The sequence below is a fragment of the Triturus cristatus genome, chromosome 8, assembly GCF_964204655.1.
Source record: "Triturus cristatus chromosome 8, aTriCri1.1, whole genome shotgun sequence".
Classification (NCBI taxonomy): Eukaryota; Metazoa; Chordata; class Amphibia; order Caudata; family Salamandridae; genus Triturus; species Triturus cristatus.
In genome coordinates, this window is record NC_140591.1 from 146,890,048 (window position 1) to 146,902,795 (window position 12,748).

Consider the following 12,748-nt stretch of genomic DNA (forward strand, 5'->3'; position numbering starts at 1 on the left):
GTATGCAATCTAGTATTTAAATTCTGCCTAGCAAAGATGTACTGTATTCATTCTTTTTTATTATTCTAAAATTGTAACATCTTGAACAAAGATGATAGCAAATAATTTGACCTTGACACTACAGAAGGATATGGGTCAAATGTATTTTTTTTCTACCTGTGTCGGCAGCTTACCAAGCTTAGTGGAAATTGGTTGATTTTACAAAGTAAGGAATGATTCTTCATGTATCTCTGATCTCTAATGCAAATTTAAAGCAAACTTCTACTTCATCACGATTAGATGAGTTAACGAACAATGCACTGCCTGTTTTTCATTACTATTACTTGATACCTTTTCATTACATTCCGCATTCCTTCTTTCTTCACTTCATTGCTACTCCACATGATAAAATCTTTCTCAACTAATTATTCACATTCGATTTCCATTTTTCTTTATGTCATGCTTTCATTCAAACTGAGTGTCGAATATTTTAAACCCAATAAATTCAGGGAGTTTTATAAACTCTCAATCAATTATCATGTGAGACACTATGTAGGTTCACAATATTTATGCATCATAACTGTGGTTCCCAAAAAAATGATAAAATGTGTAACATTGCTCAATGTGAAACACTTGCAGCAGTCTTGAATTATAAAGGGTATTGATGTTTAACCATAGAGACATATGTAAAGCAACCATACAACTAAACATTTAATTATATAGTTACAAATGTAACAGACTAACAGAAAGAGAGATATACACATAGGTGAAGAAAAAGTAAAACGTGAAGAAACTGGGAAAAAGGTGGCAAAACAGAAGACAATTAGCAGGATGAGAAAAGAATCACATGACTACCCTTATATGCTTTGCCTTTTTAGCCATCCCAACTGGGATCAGTTGGAACCAAGCTAGACTGCTTCTTTTAATTCATACAACATTTTTATTAAGTCAGTTTTTTTTTAAATCTCATCATTTTGATCAAGAATACATTTAAAATTCCAAAACATTCAATTCAAAGAGTACAGAATATGTACACAATTATGCATGTGTGTACATGCAGTCAAAAATATGATTAAACCATTGTCATATATAATCCATGGATTTGGGGAACTATGGTGTTGTCATGAAAATAAAAGGAGGTTTTAAGCGGATATGGTCTGAAAACTGTGTGCCTTCGGGGTAAAAGACAGGTTTGTGTGATGACAGTGAACATCATGGAGCTAAAAGCACAAATATGTGTATATATAACTGTGTTCACTTATAGAACACTAGGAAAATGAAAAAAGAAGCCCAAGAAATTGTTCAGTTCTACTAGCTACAAAAAAATCAAAGTCAAGTGCCATATTTGCCATTTTTTAATAAGGTTGGGCTTCTTGAATCACAATTTAGGAAACTTGAATTGGTTTTCAAAATGTTGAAAAAATCTACAATAGGAGTGCACGATATATAAATTTGCTGCATACATATTCAAGCTGATTTCCTGTCCTGCACACCTTTGTGGATTTCACTATTTGTTTTGGTAATGAACCATGCCCTAACTTAAATGCATAGGAGCTGAGCATACCTCGCAGGTCCGTATCGAGCCACTGCTCATGATTGTCTTCCGCTCGAAGACGCTGCCGCAAGGAAACTGAGGCAAGAGGTCCAATTTCCTTGTAGCAGCATCTTCCAATACAAGTCAGCCGTGAGCAGTGGTTCCTCCAGGCCTGTGATGCTATGCTCAGCTCCTATGCAATTTATCAAGTGGATCATTTAGGATCTGAGAAATTGAATCATATTTTATCCCGTGTGTGGGTTTCTTTCATAGAAATTAATTGTCCTAATTTTTTAGAGTGTTGCTACCAATCATTGCCCTAATGAAGACCCTGCTGGGGTCGATATGTTGACATATCTGTTGACTGACAACTTGACTGTGTCTCTTCATTGTACTTTGATTTTGAGTCTTGCTGGAAAACCGTGATTTATTGAGTCAACAGTGCAACAGTTTATTGCCTTTGTCAATAAGCAATAGCGCATCGTTCACATTCACAATCACAGCGCCGTTACTTGGAGCACCTTTTCTAAATGGTTTTCTGATTTTTTGTGTGCATATGAACAAGCAAATTATGCAAGTAAGCAGTTTTTGGTTTAATGATTTCTGAGCCAGAAAGCATAGGCCTGAAATCTTCCCCTGCGGGAACCATTGTTCTTCGATTACATTTATACCCAGGTTCCAGAAATACCATTTGATCCCATGTTTGTTTTTGTTACTCGCTTAAAACAAGACAAGGGGCTCTGCAGGCAGCCAAACATATATTTGTTACCACATCAAGTAAAGTTTTCACAATAAAGACATTCCTGCATGGTACCGGGACAACCAAGTGAGCTTCAGGGAGGTGCATCAAGAAACATTTGATGAAGGAAAATATTAGACATGAAAGTTATAGTAGGTTATTCCATAAGTAAATCACACTACCAATCTCCTTGAGAAGTAGAGTGCAACACAAACTCTTACTTAAATCACCCATATCCATTATTTTACTGATTTTTCACTTTTTACTCCTATGTCCCACCTGTCCCACAACCTCTCTACATTGCTGTTGCCCATTATGCTGCATAGGTAACATGCCAGATCTAAAATAGAAAAAATTGGTTGCAAGTGACTCCAACTCTGAGATCCTAGATCGAGCTTTGTAGTCAAAAGGTCAATGCTTCTCATAGTTGTACTTTATAAATGTGATTATATAGGCCCAAATCAAAACTTTCTTTTGCCCAAATGCCTTCTATAGTGCAGAGAACCAGGATCTGCTGGTAAAGATGTCATAAAGCAAATCACTACCATTGAATCTGAACAGTCATATGATAATATGATAATAATAGCATTTATTACGGCCATCTGGGCTTCCACAAACAGTAGAAGTTGGTTGTCCCTGGTGGCGGCCTGGTGTTCAAGAGACAATGGATGTTAACTCAGCATCTTGATCGGCTTGACATTCACAATGAGGCAGGGCATATTCATAATCACTGTTGCCCTCAATGGTGTCTGTTGGCACTTTGGTGCAGATTGTGGCATATTCAGTGTCACTGGAAGATTTGTTTATGGTGGGAGTGTCCTTAGATGTGAAGATGATGTCAGCGTAGTATATTTCATTAGATTTAGACTCTTCATCTCCTACGTACTCCTGAGGAAAGAAAGAAAACACACCATGGGAAAAGTAGTTAGATCATTTTTATAGGCCTCCAAGAAAGAGTCCAATAAGACTGCCCTAACCAATCTTTTGTGCCGAAGAGAGTTCTATTATAGTTCTAAATGCCACACAACAAATACTTTTCCGCTTATGACTAGTGAAACTGCATAATAGATTTGGAACTGGATACTTTAACAGAATTTGTAATTTAGTATTTCAAAATATTTTGTCATAAAGGTATGATATATAACTGTGGGTGATTCCAATTTGTACTTGACAGAGCGGGGAAAGAGCCATGGAAAGCAAACCAGCCACAAGGCTGTTGCCCAAGGGCTGGGCCTTATGCTGCCATCTGCATGTAACTTGTGACCTTTAAGAACTGGGATCAGCATGACAGTAGTAGTAAGCCAACTCTGGTCAGTCATCTGCTGCAGGTAGTGAACAGAGCTGTGCGGTCTGTTCCAAAGTGAAGTAGTCAGTACTAAGGAGCTGGCAGGATCTGTATGACTGGGCAGGTGGCAGGCTAATGAGCAATGCTTTGTGTCCATAGCCACTCCAGGCCTCAAAAGATACCTATAAACTGCTGAGTACACCAGGGTTTGGTACTGTTCTCTGTCATCTTCAACTTCTACAAAGAGCCCCCTGGAGATCAACTCACAGATAACAGCATCAAATGCAACCAATATGCTGATGACACACAACTCTGCTTCAAAATCTCCTTCACTCCAGATATTCAATGCCCAAACACTGCCAGCACCTTATCCAGATCCTGATGTCCAACGCCTACCTGAAGTTCAAGTCCACCAAGACAGAATTCCTGTTATTTGCCAAGAACAACAAGCAAGAAATAGTAAAAACCTGGCTCAATGCTAATAACATTGAAGGCTTTGAACCCCAACGTTCATCGAATGTCAAGGCATTTGGATTCACCCTGAACATCAACCTTACCCTCAAGGAACACACTGCCAAAAAACAAAGACCCGCTGATACCAGCTTTCAGAAAGTGACTTCAGAAATGCTATTCAGGCACTCATACTCTTGCATCTGAATGGTGGTAATGCCCTGCTCCATGGCCTCCCAGACTCCGCATTGGCGCCTTTAAGTGTAAGCCTCAACCAGGGCCTGAAAAAATATGATCACATCAACCCCATCCTAATGGAACACAATTAGCTCTCCTTGCCGGCCTGCACCATCTTCAAAACCATCTGCACCTTTTACAAAGCCATGTTGTCCAGCACTCCTGCTTATCTGTAGACAAGCTCACCATCTCTGGTGGCTCTCGGCACACCTGAAGCCAGGACATCATCAAACTAGAGATAAAGAAGTTTAACAAATTTAAAAATATGATTCTATCTATGCACCCAGAATTTGGAACAAAATTCCTGTATCCATCAGGACCACCTCAACACTGCTCCAGTTTAGGAAATAGTTGAAGGATCACCTCTTTGAAGAACAGTACATCACAATGTAGTGCCACGACATGTCTACTCCAAGAACCCAGATGCCTTTCCATTCACTCGTTTACTGTAAGCTTACCTTTGGCCCTGTTAACACTCTGACCCCTTTTGGCTACGTTTGCCCTTTACAAATATGAAATATATACATATATACGTAGAACAGCAGTCATTCAGATAATTCAGCCAGAAGAAAAGGCCCACCATTACAAGGGCACTGTGAAGGTCATTTCAGGTATTCTATAGTCAGCATTCCTCCAAGTCACAGACTCGCAAAATAGCGTTTGCGACTCGCTATTAGGAAGGGGCGTGCCAAGGGCGTCCCTTCCTTATAGCGAGCCCATATGGTATGTACCATTGTTTTGAGCCACATTTGCAGTCGCAAAACACTCGCAGTTTATCACCTACTTCAAGTGGTAAACCTTCCCTTTTGCGAATGGTTGCGAAAATATTTTTTAAGAGCAGGCAGTGGTCCCAGAGACCAATGCCTGCCCTTAAAAAATGAAACTGAAAAGTTTCATTTTTCTTTTTTAAATGCATTCCGTTTTCCTTTAAGAAAAACGGGCTGCATTTAAAACAAAACTGCTTTATTGAAAAAGCAGTCACAGACATGGTGGTCTGCTGACCCCAGCAGGACACCATCCCTGTGAGTGCTCCCCATTCTCAATGGGGTCGCAAATTGCGCTTGCCTAATGAATATTGATGAGGAATTCAATTTGCGACCCCATTTGGAATCGCAAACAGTGTCCGAGACACTGTTGTACATTGCATTTTTCGCAAAAGGTAAGCTTCGTACGTCTGGCCCCAAAGCAAGTGTCAGGTTTGGCACTGATGGGGTGGTATCTGATGTTTTTATTGGTCACCAGGGTGCGCTTCTAGGGTGTGTGTTTGCCCCTTTGTTATTCATTTTATACATAAATAACCTCAGTCCAGATTTTATAAATAGCACCACCGATGTTTCCATAGTAAACGGCGCACTCATTCTTGTATTTTTCTATATGGATGACACTGTATTAATGGCCTAGACCCCTAAAGTATTATGCATTTTAATCAATTCTTTTGTGGAATTTACGGAGAAATTGGTTCTAAGGACTAATTTTTCAAAATCGTTTACTATGTCATGCGGCTCGAAGTGTATATGATCTTCACCCACATGGTAGGGCCAAATATGTTATTGCACACCCGCACTTTTACATTTCTAGAGATTTCATTTAGTGCCTCTAGTTCATGGGGGTGCCAAATAGCGCAAAATAGAAATAAACTGTCGAAGGCAGTAGGCTTCCTCAGTAGCCTACTTAGGAGGGGGGGCTCTTGTCCCACCTCCATAAATATATTCAGTTCAATGTGTACCTACTGCTACCTATGGGGCAGGAATATGGGGTCTTAGTGACCCGCAGCCACTGCAAATGCAAGAAAATTGTTTCTGCGGGCATTTAATATTGTGTCTGCATCGACCTCACCTTTTATTTGCCATAAGGAGTGAGCATTAAATTATGTATGTGACCGAATACGTATTTCTCCCACGCTGCTGTGGCTGTCGGTTATAAGCAAGGAGGAAGCCGCACTCACTAGAAAGATACTTTTTGACTGCGTGACCTATGACATAGGGTTCTCTATTTCTTGGCTGTCCTACGTAAAAAAGTCACTGGAAGGGATTAGTGTAAGGTTTGCTGTTTCTGAGCCAGCTAGAGGTGCGTTACCCGGCCGAAAGCAAGCACAGGCCCTGTTGTAGTATTAGGTTGTATTTCGAATAAGAGAAACCTAGCACTGGGGATTACTTACTTGCTAATCCTGGTGCTGTGCCAACTGATTACCTGACGACTACACCCAGGAGGTGGGTGCTCGCGCTTCTATAGAGCAGGGACCTTGAAATACTCCCTCTGCTTCCTGGGAGGTGCTTAGCACAACTGGAGCTCACGAGTTTGCCTGAGCAACAATGTATCGAATCAAGCTATGATTCACGTTACCTTCTTCTATGGGTATTACCAATTATTTACGAGAACGTATTTAGCACCTTTTTTAAGGCTCAGAAATTATCATAAATGCCAACAATCAAGCCTTTAGGGGTTTGCAAGAATTAACTGACAATGAAACTTGTTTTTTTTGTACATTTGTACCTCAAGGAAGCCGTACGTTCAAGAAGCACTATGCAGTTTAACTAACTTCTTGTACTTTCTTTTTTAGACTGTTCATCTACGCATGCCATGATTTAACTCATGTTTTATATGGTACATGCAGGTCGCTGTTGATGTTAATTTTTTACCTTTTTTGTATTTAAAAAGCAAATGATAACAAGCATTGGCACACCTTTTGCAAAACTTTATTGTCTTGGAAGCTTCTGGGCAAATTATAACAAACATTGGCCAATACATCTGGCAAAGTCCGCCAACCGTTTGGCAATTGTTGTTTTGTTTTGTCAAGGTTTTTATAAAACGTTCTTGTTTGGGAAGCTGCTAGGCGTTTGACAATCTAAAAAAAAATTGACTAAAGGCATACATGTTTTTTGGTCTAAAAAATGTACACATTACCGAAAATAGTCTTGGGCACTAAAAAGAACTACTTTGTGTGTGGATTTGTTCCTTGTGAAAGGGAAGCAAGCCATTACTCATAGTGATGTCAGCCAATGGCTGAAGTGGGGTGAAGAGTTGTCCCATGATGCATGCTCAAGTGGGTTGGAGAAAAATGAGAATGCCACAGCCACAGACAAATGGATGCAGCTAAAAACCCATATAAGTATGTCATACAAATACTTTAATTAAAATCAAATGGTCTTGGCTTACACAAACCTAAAATAGCCAATAATTGTTCCCATGGCTGGCAGCCTCTTGTCTTTGAGAAAGAAAGAAGAAAAGAAGGAAGAAAATAGGAAGAGAAAGAAGAAGAGAAAGAAAGACAGGAAAGAAAGGGAGGAAGGAAGGAAAGAAAGAAAGAAGGAAAGGAAAAAGGTAAGGAATAAGGAAGGAAAGAAAGAAGAAAGGAAAGAAAGAAAGAAAGAAGGCAAGAAAAATGGAAAGAAAGAAACAACAAAAGATAGAAAATGTAGGAAATTGGGTCACTGGTTGAGAGGGTGAAACCCTACTCAAGAAACAACCACAGCTCTTATCAGGGTGAAACACAAGGAAATCCTAAATCAACCTGTGCTTTACCCTTTGGTGCTTGGCACACATGGAGTCAGGCCTAACTTAGAGACAATGTGTAAAGTATTTAATAAATGATTTGAGACCAAAATGACAAAAATCCAGTCAGTAGAATTGGACATATGCAATTTTTACGATTTAGGTAAAAATAGGTAGGTAAAAACGAAGTTTATTAGAACAATGGTCCATAAAACATACTAAAACAATAAAACAACTGTACATTGTAATGTCAACTGAAAACCCCCATATTTCCAAATAAATTTGACAAAACAAACAGCTTGCAGAAATGTCTTCTTCGCGATGCTCCCCATATGTGTATCCTATTTTAGATTCCTAATGAAGGTCAGCCCTAGATGTTTATAAAAATTCACCACCTCCACCTCTTGAGCTTGCAATTACCATTTAAAGTTATTCACTTTTTTCCCAAAGATCAGCACCTAAGTCTTCTCTAGATTCATATTTAGAAACGTGCACTTGCTGTATGCTACAAGGGAGTCCAATTGTTTTTGCAGACCAATGGGAGTGCAATCCAGCAGAACCAAATCGTCTGAATATAGCAGACAAGGGATATGCTGTTTCCAAACTATGGGGAAAAATGAATTCACTAGATCTTTGACTGCTGGAAGGTCTGCCAAAAATAAACTAAAAAGCAGAGGGGCTAAAGTGCATCAGTGTCGGAGACCAATGTGATTTTTTGCAATAATCTACCAGATTTGTCAAGCTCAACCTGTGCCCAATTGCCCATATGCAATGTTTGTAATTCACTAAGGAGGTAAATCGGGAGCTTCTAGGAGTGGAATTTCCCCCATGGGGGTCCCCTGTCTACTGTGTCAAAGGCTGTCCAGACATCAATAAAACAGCAACATAGCCTTTGGTTCACTTCCAGGGCTTTCTGAGTAATGGCCCAGAGTGGTCTATGGTTGAGGGACCCTCCCAAAATCCTCTTTGCACGATCAGTAAGATCTTATGCTCATGTGCCTAATCATCCAAACTTGACAGTAAGATTTTTTAAAACAACTTCTCCAAGATGCCCAGAAGGCTGATCAGTCTGTAATGCGAGGGGTCTAAACGGTTCACCTTTTTTAATATGGTTTTCAATACTGAACACCCCCATGACGGGGGATAGTAGCCTTTTGAGGCTATCCAATAGACCACAAGGAAATAGTCCTTTGCCCACCAGCCAGCATTTGACTTACCTAAAACTGCTGGAATATTATTGGTGCTATGACTCTTGATGGCTTGATCCAGTCAATTACCGGCTTTACTTCTTTTAGAGAAAACCAGGTGGGGGACAAATTCTTGGCCACAGTACATTTAAGACTAGATGAGATAGGCGGGCTAATATATGGCCATGAAAGTACGCTGCCCAGATATCCTCGGCAATCATACATGTTAGGTCCCCCCCTTCCATGAGGACTGCAGTATTCATTTACTTTAATCAGAACTCTTGTTGGTCCCCTGATCGTATTACCTTCAGCATATCATCCCACTTATTATGGTAGAAAGAGGCCTTTTTCTCTTTAATCAATTGCCTAAATTGACACTTTAGCCTATCCAACTCCTGATTGGGATAACCTTCTGGTTGCAACCTAACGTTTCATTTGCTGACAGGCGGAATAAAACTAACCCTTCTCATTAACATGGCATGTTGCCTGTGACCCACATGTTTACACATATACAGTCCACCACGTTATCCCTAATCTAATTAAACCACAAGATTCTATTCCCTTGCCCATTGAAAGAACACGTTTTACGTTAGTTGATATGCAGCTAAAGACTGAATGTGGGTTGGGTCGAGGTGAGTAGTGAGCCTCCGAGGGAAAGATACCCCCAGGGACAGTGCCTTCTCTGCTGCCATGAGCTCATGAAAATATAGGACAGCTGGCATTGCCCTTAGGGAACAGAGTCAGATCGAACCAGCCTTGAAAGATCTCCATTGGCACTGGGTGCATCATGCAGAAAATCCTTAGGAGTAACGGGCAAAACCTCTCAACATCCTCATACATTGATTGCAAGCTGAATATAAATGCTTTTGATTTGGGGCACTCATGAACAATTAACATTTCCACATGCCATTTGACTATACATGTCAATGCTACAAAATTCACACATATTTACATTATACCATTGTGACTAAGGGAAGTAAATGAAGAATTTCAGATATAGAATGTTCTCTTACTCCTGGTTGATCTCTAACTTGACAGAAAACTGTTTTGTTCTGCACCCTCAAGTAGCCAAGGTGACAAGCAAGCAATTTATAAGACTACATAGAAATAAATAAATAAACAACGAGTAAAGGACAGGCAGACGGCGTTGTCTGCCTTCGATCATTGTATTTACTCTATGCAAGGACCAGAGGAAGTAAAATCAAAGCGGTGGCAATACTACCTGATCCAAAGTTTATGCTGTACTTTTCTCTGACATCCATAAACAAAGTGTGTGTATTGCTACCAGACAGTAAAACAAAGGGGGCTTAGGTGTGGACAGAATGGGCCACCCTGGCAGGGTGACAGAGGGCTGTACCCAACCCCACTTACATTTCAAAGGGCTTGCTTCCTGCCCACTCAAAGGAATCTGACAGCAGGTCTGCCCCAACAGCTTGGAGATTTGGCAGAAAGGGAAGAACTTTCCAGAGCCAGATTTAGGTGTAGGACTTGGAGCACCCCCCCCCCCCCACACACACACACACATAGCAAAGCAGGCACCTGGGATAAATATTGGACTTCGGGAGCCACTCTTCAGAACACTCCTGGACCTGTGGACATTATAGAAGGAGGACTGCCTCACTGACTGAGAAGGTAGACTGGACGTGCTTATCTTCATCCCAGGTTAACCTGAGTGACCCCATGGATCAGTTGGCTGACCTTATGTGTGAGCTACTGGGACATAAAAAGCTCCTGAGGCATCTCTGCAACTACCCATTTGACCTGCTCTGCTTCAGTGTGTTCCTGATCCCCAAGAGATGCCTCCAAAGGCCCTGGACGCTTGGCTGGCATCAGGTTGAGCTCCTCCAAAGAAAAAAAGGTGAAATCCTGAATGTTCAGCTCTGTACTACTGTGAACGTGCCCCTTTGCGCTGAGACTGCCGTCTGCGATGACCATAACGCGAAGCTCCAGAAAGATCTGCTCTTGGCGCTACAGTGACCGCTAGCGAGTACTGGCAAAACAAGATGTGCACTCCAAGCTACAGCAACAATAGCCCACTGTGACCACAAACGAGAAGCTCCGTCAACGACCATTCCCAAAATCTGACCAGCTCTTCATGCCACAGGAGCAATTGCCTACAACGCCCAGCCTGCTTTTCGCGCTTCAACAACAGCCGTAAAGCTCTCCCTGCTCCTTGTGGCCTCCTCTATTGCGAATGGAAATCTTTGTGCCGGACTTTGAGAGAATAACTTCGTCAGCGGGACAAACCTGGTCCTTCTATCTGACCTGCGTTCTATGACGGTCAGCCTGAGCTTGTGACTTAACCCCAGTTTCGTATGACCAGATGAACGTGAGTCACGCTTTATGCTTTTAGGCACAGTTTTAACTAAATCCTTTAAAACTGCATATCTCCGGTTCTACTGATTGAATTTTTGTCATTTTGATATCATATTATTTATTAAAATTGGTTTGGGGGTTCTCTTATGTTGTGTGTTCACTTTATTACTGTTTGTGTTGCTTCGTAAGTACTTTACATATTGCCTCTAAAATAAGCCTACCTGCTTTCATGCCAAGCTACCAGAGGGTTAAGACCAGGTTAGTTTAGTGACTTTTTTGGTTCACCCTGACAAGTATTGTGGTTGTTGCCTGAGTGGGGCAAAGTATAAGACAGGCAGACAGTGTTGTATGCCTTCTAGCATTGGGTTTACTGTACGTAGGGACTACAGGAAGCAAAATAAAAGAGGTGGTAATACTACCTGACTCAGCACTTCTTCTATAGGTTTCTCTGACATCCCTAAACAATGAAAAAACACATTATTGACATATTCCTTAAAAACATGCAAGAGCTTAAACAACACTGCTGTTTTGAACCAGCAAATGATATTGAATTTATGTTGGCAAAGTATTATAATAAAGCTGTGCACATCAAAACCATAGAAAACATAGTTACTGGAAAGAATGTACACCTAGATGAGTGTGTGTGTGTATATATTTACACACACACACACACACACACACACACTCTCACTCACTCACTCACTCTTTAAATTTGGTGCCAAGAGTTCAAATACCAGCAAACTGTTTGGGCGTGAAGCAAAATGCAACTGGTCATCGTTAAACAAAACATGTTGTGCTATTACGACTGATAATAGTCAGTAACAATTATTGCTGTAAACAAGAGAAATAATATTGTACACAATCACCCATCAGAGATATGGACAACACATAATGACAATGGAGCATTTTGTTGGTACACTAATCCATGGCAGAAATTATTCTTTAAAGATAAAGAACTAGAGGAGAAGGGAAATCTAGAGTGAGAATAAGTAAAAGGGTTAACCCCCTGATTTATAATTTTAACTATTTAAAATAATTTTAAATAATTTAACATAAGCTCCTTTGTGGTCTACCACCATTATTTTTTTATGGTACGATTAGGGAGAACTAGTGACTTGCCATGTGTAGTGCAGGATTTACTACAAAATTTAAAGTTACTACAAGATGTAAGTCACTACAAAAGTGCAGTTTGGAACACTGAAAAGTTGTAAACTTACTCAAAATTGTAAATGTACTTAAAAGTGTAAGTTACATTTGTGAATAAGGCCCTCTGACTCCTGACTTTGGATTCTCTAAGGCTCACATAAAATTCTGACACATCTGATGGATACAGACACTCCACAATACCAATACACACTCTCCATGTGACACACGCGAATACCACACAAGGTTCACGAAATTCAGATGTCCCACTACTGACTCCCTAATTATGACTCCACCTACTCTTGAAAGATACACTCTTGACGCTTGATACACAGTCATAAAGCACGTACAATCCATACTCTAGGTGCACTGTGAGTGATATACAC

At 40.5% G+C, this 12,748-nt stretch overlaps 1 protein-coding gene across 1 annotated transcript in view; it reads right to left on the reverse strand.

Moving 5' to 3' along the window:
- Window positions 1–532: 532 nt before the first annotated feature.
- Window positions 533–12,748, reverse strand: part of LOC146801705 (uncharacterized) — a 46,797-nt gene continuing 34,581 nt past the window's right edge. Inside the window, exons 3-4 of the mRNA XM_085621166.1 lie at window positions 11,639–11,676; window positions 533–3,140 (exon numbers count right to left, since the gene is read on the reverse strand). Coding sequence (XP_085477292.1) covers window positions 2,907–3,140; window positions 11,639–11,676 — 272 coding nt within the window. The 3' untranslated portion in view covers window positions 533–2,906. The remainder of the gene's footprint in view (window positions 3,141–11,638; window positions 11,677–12,748) is intronic.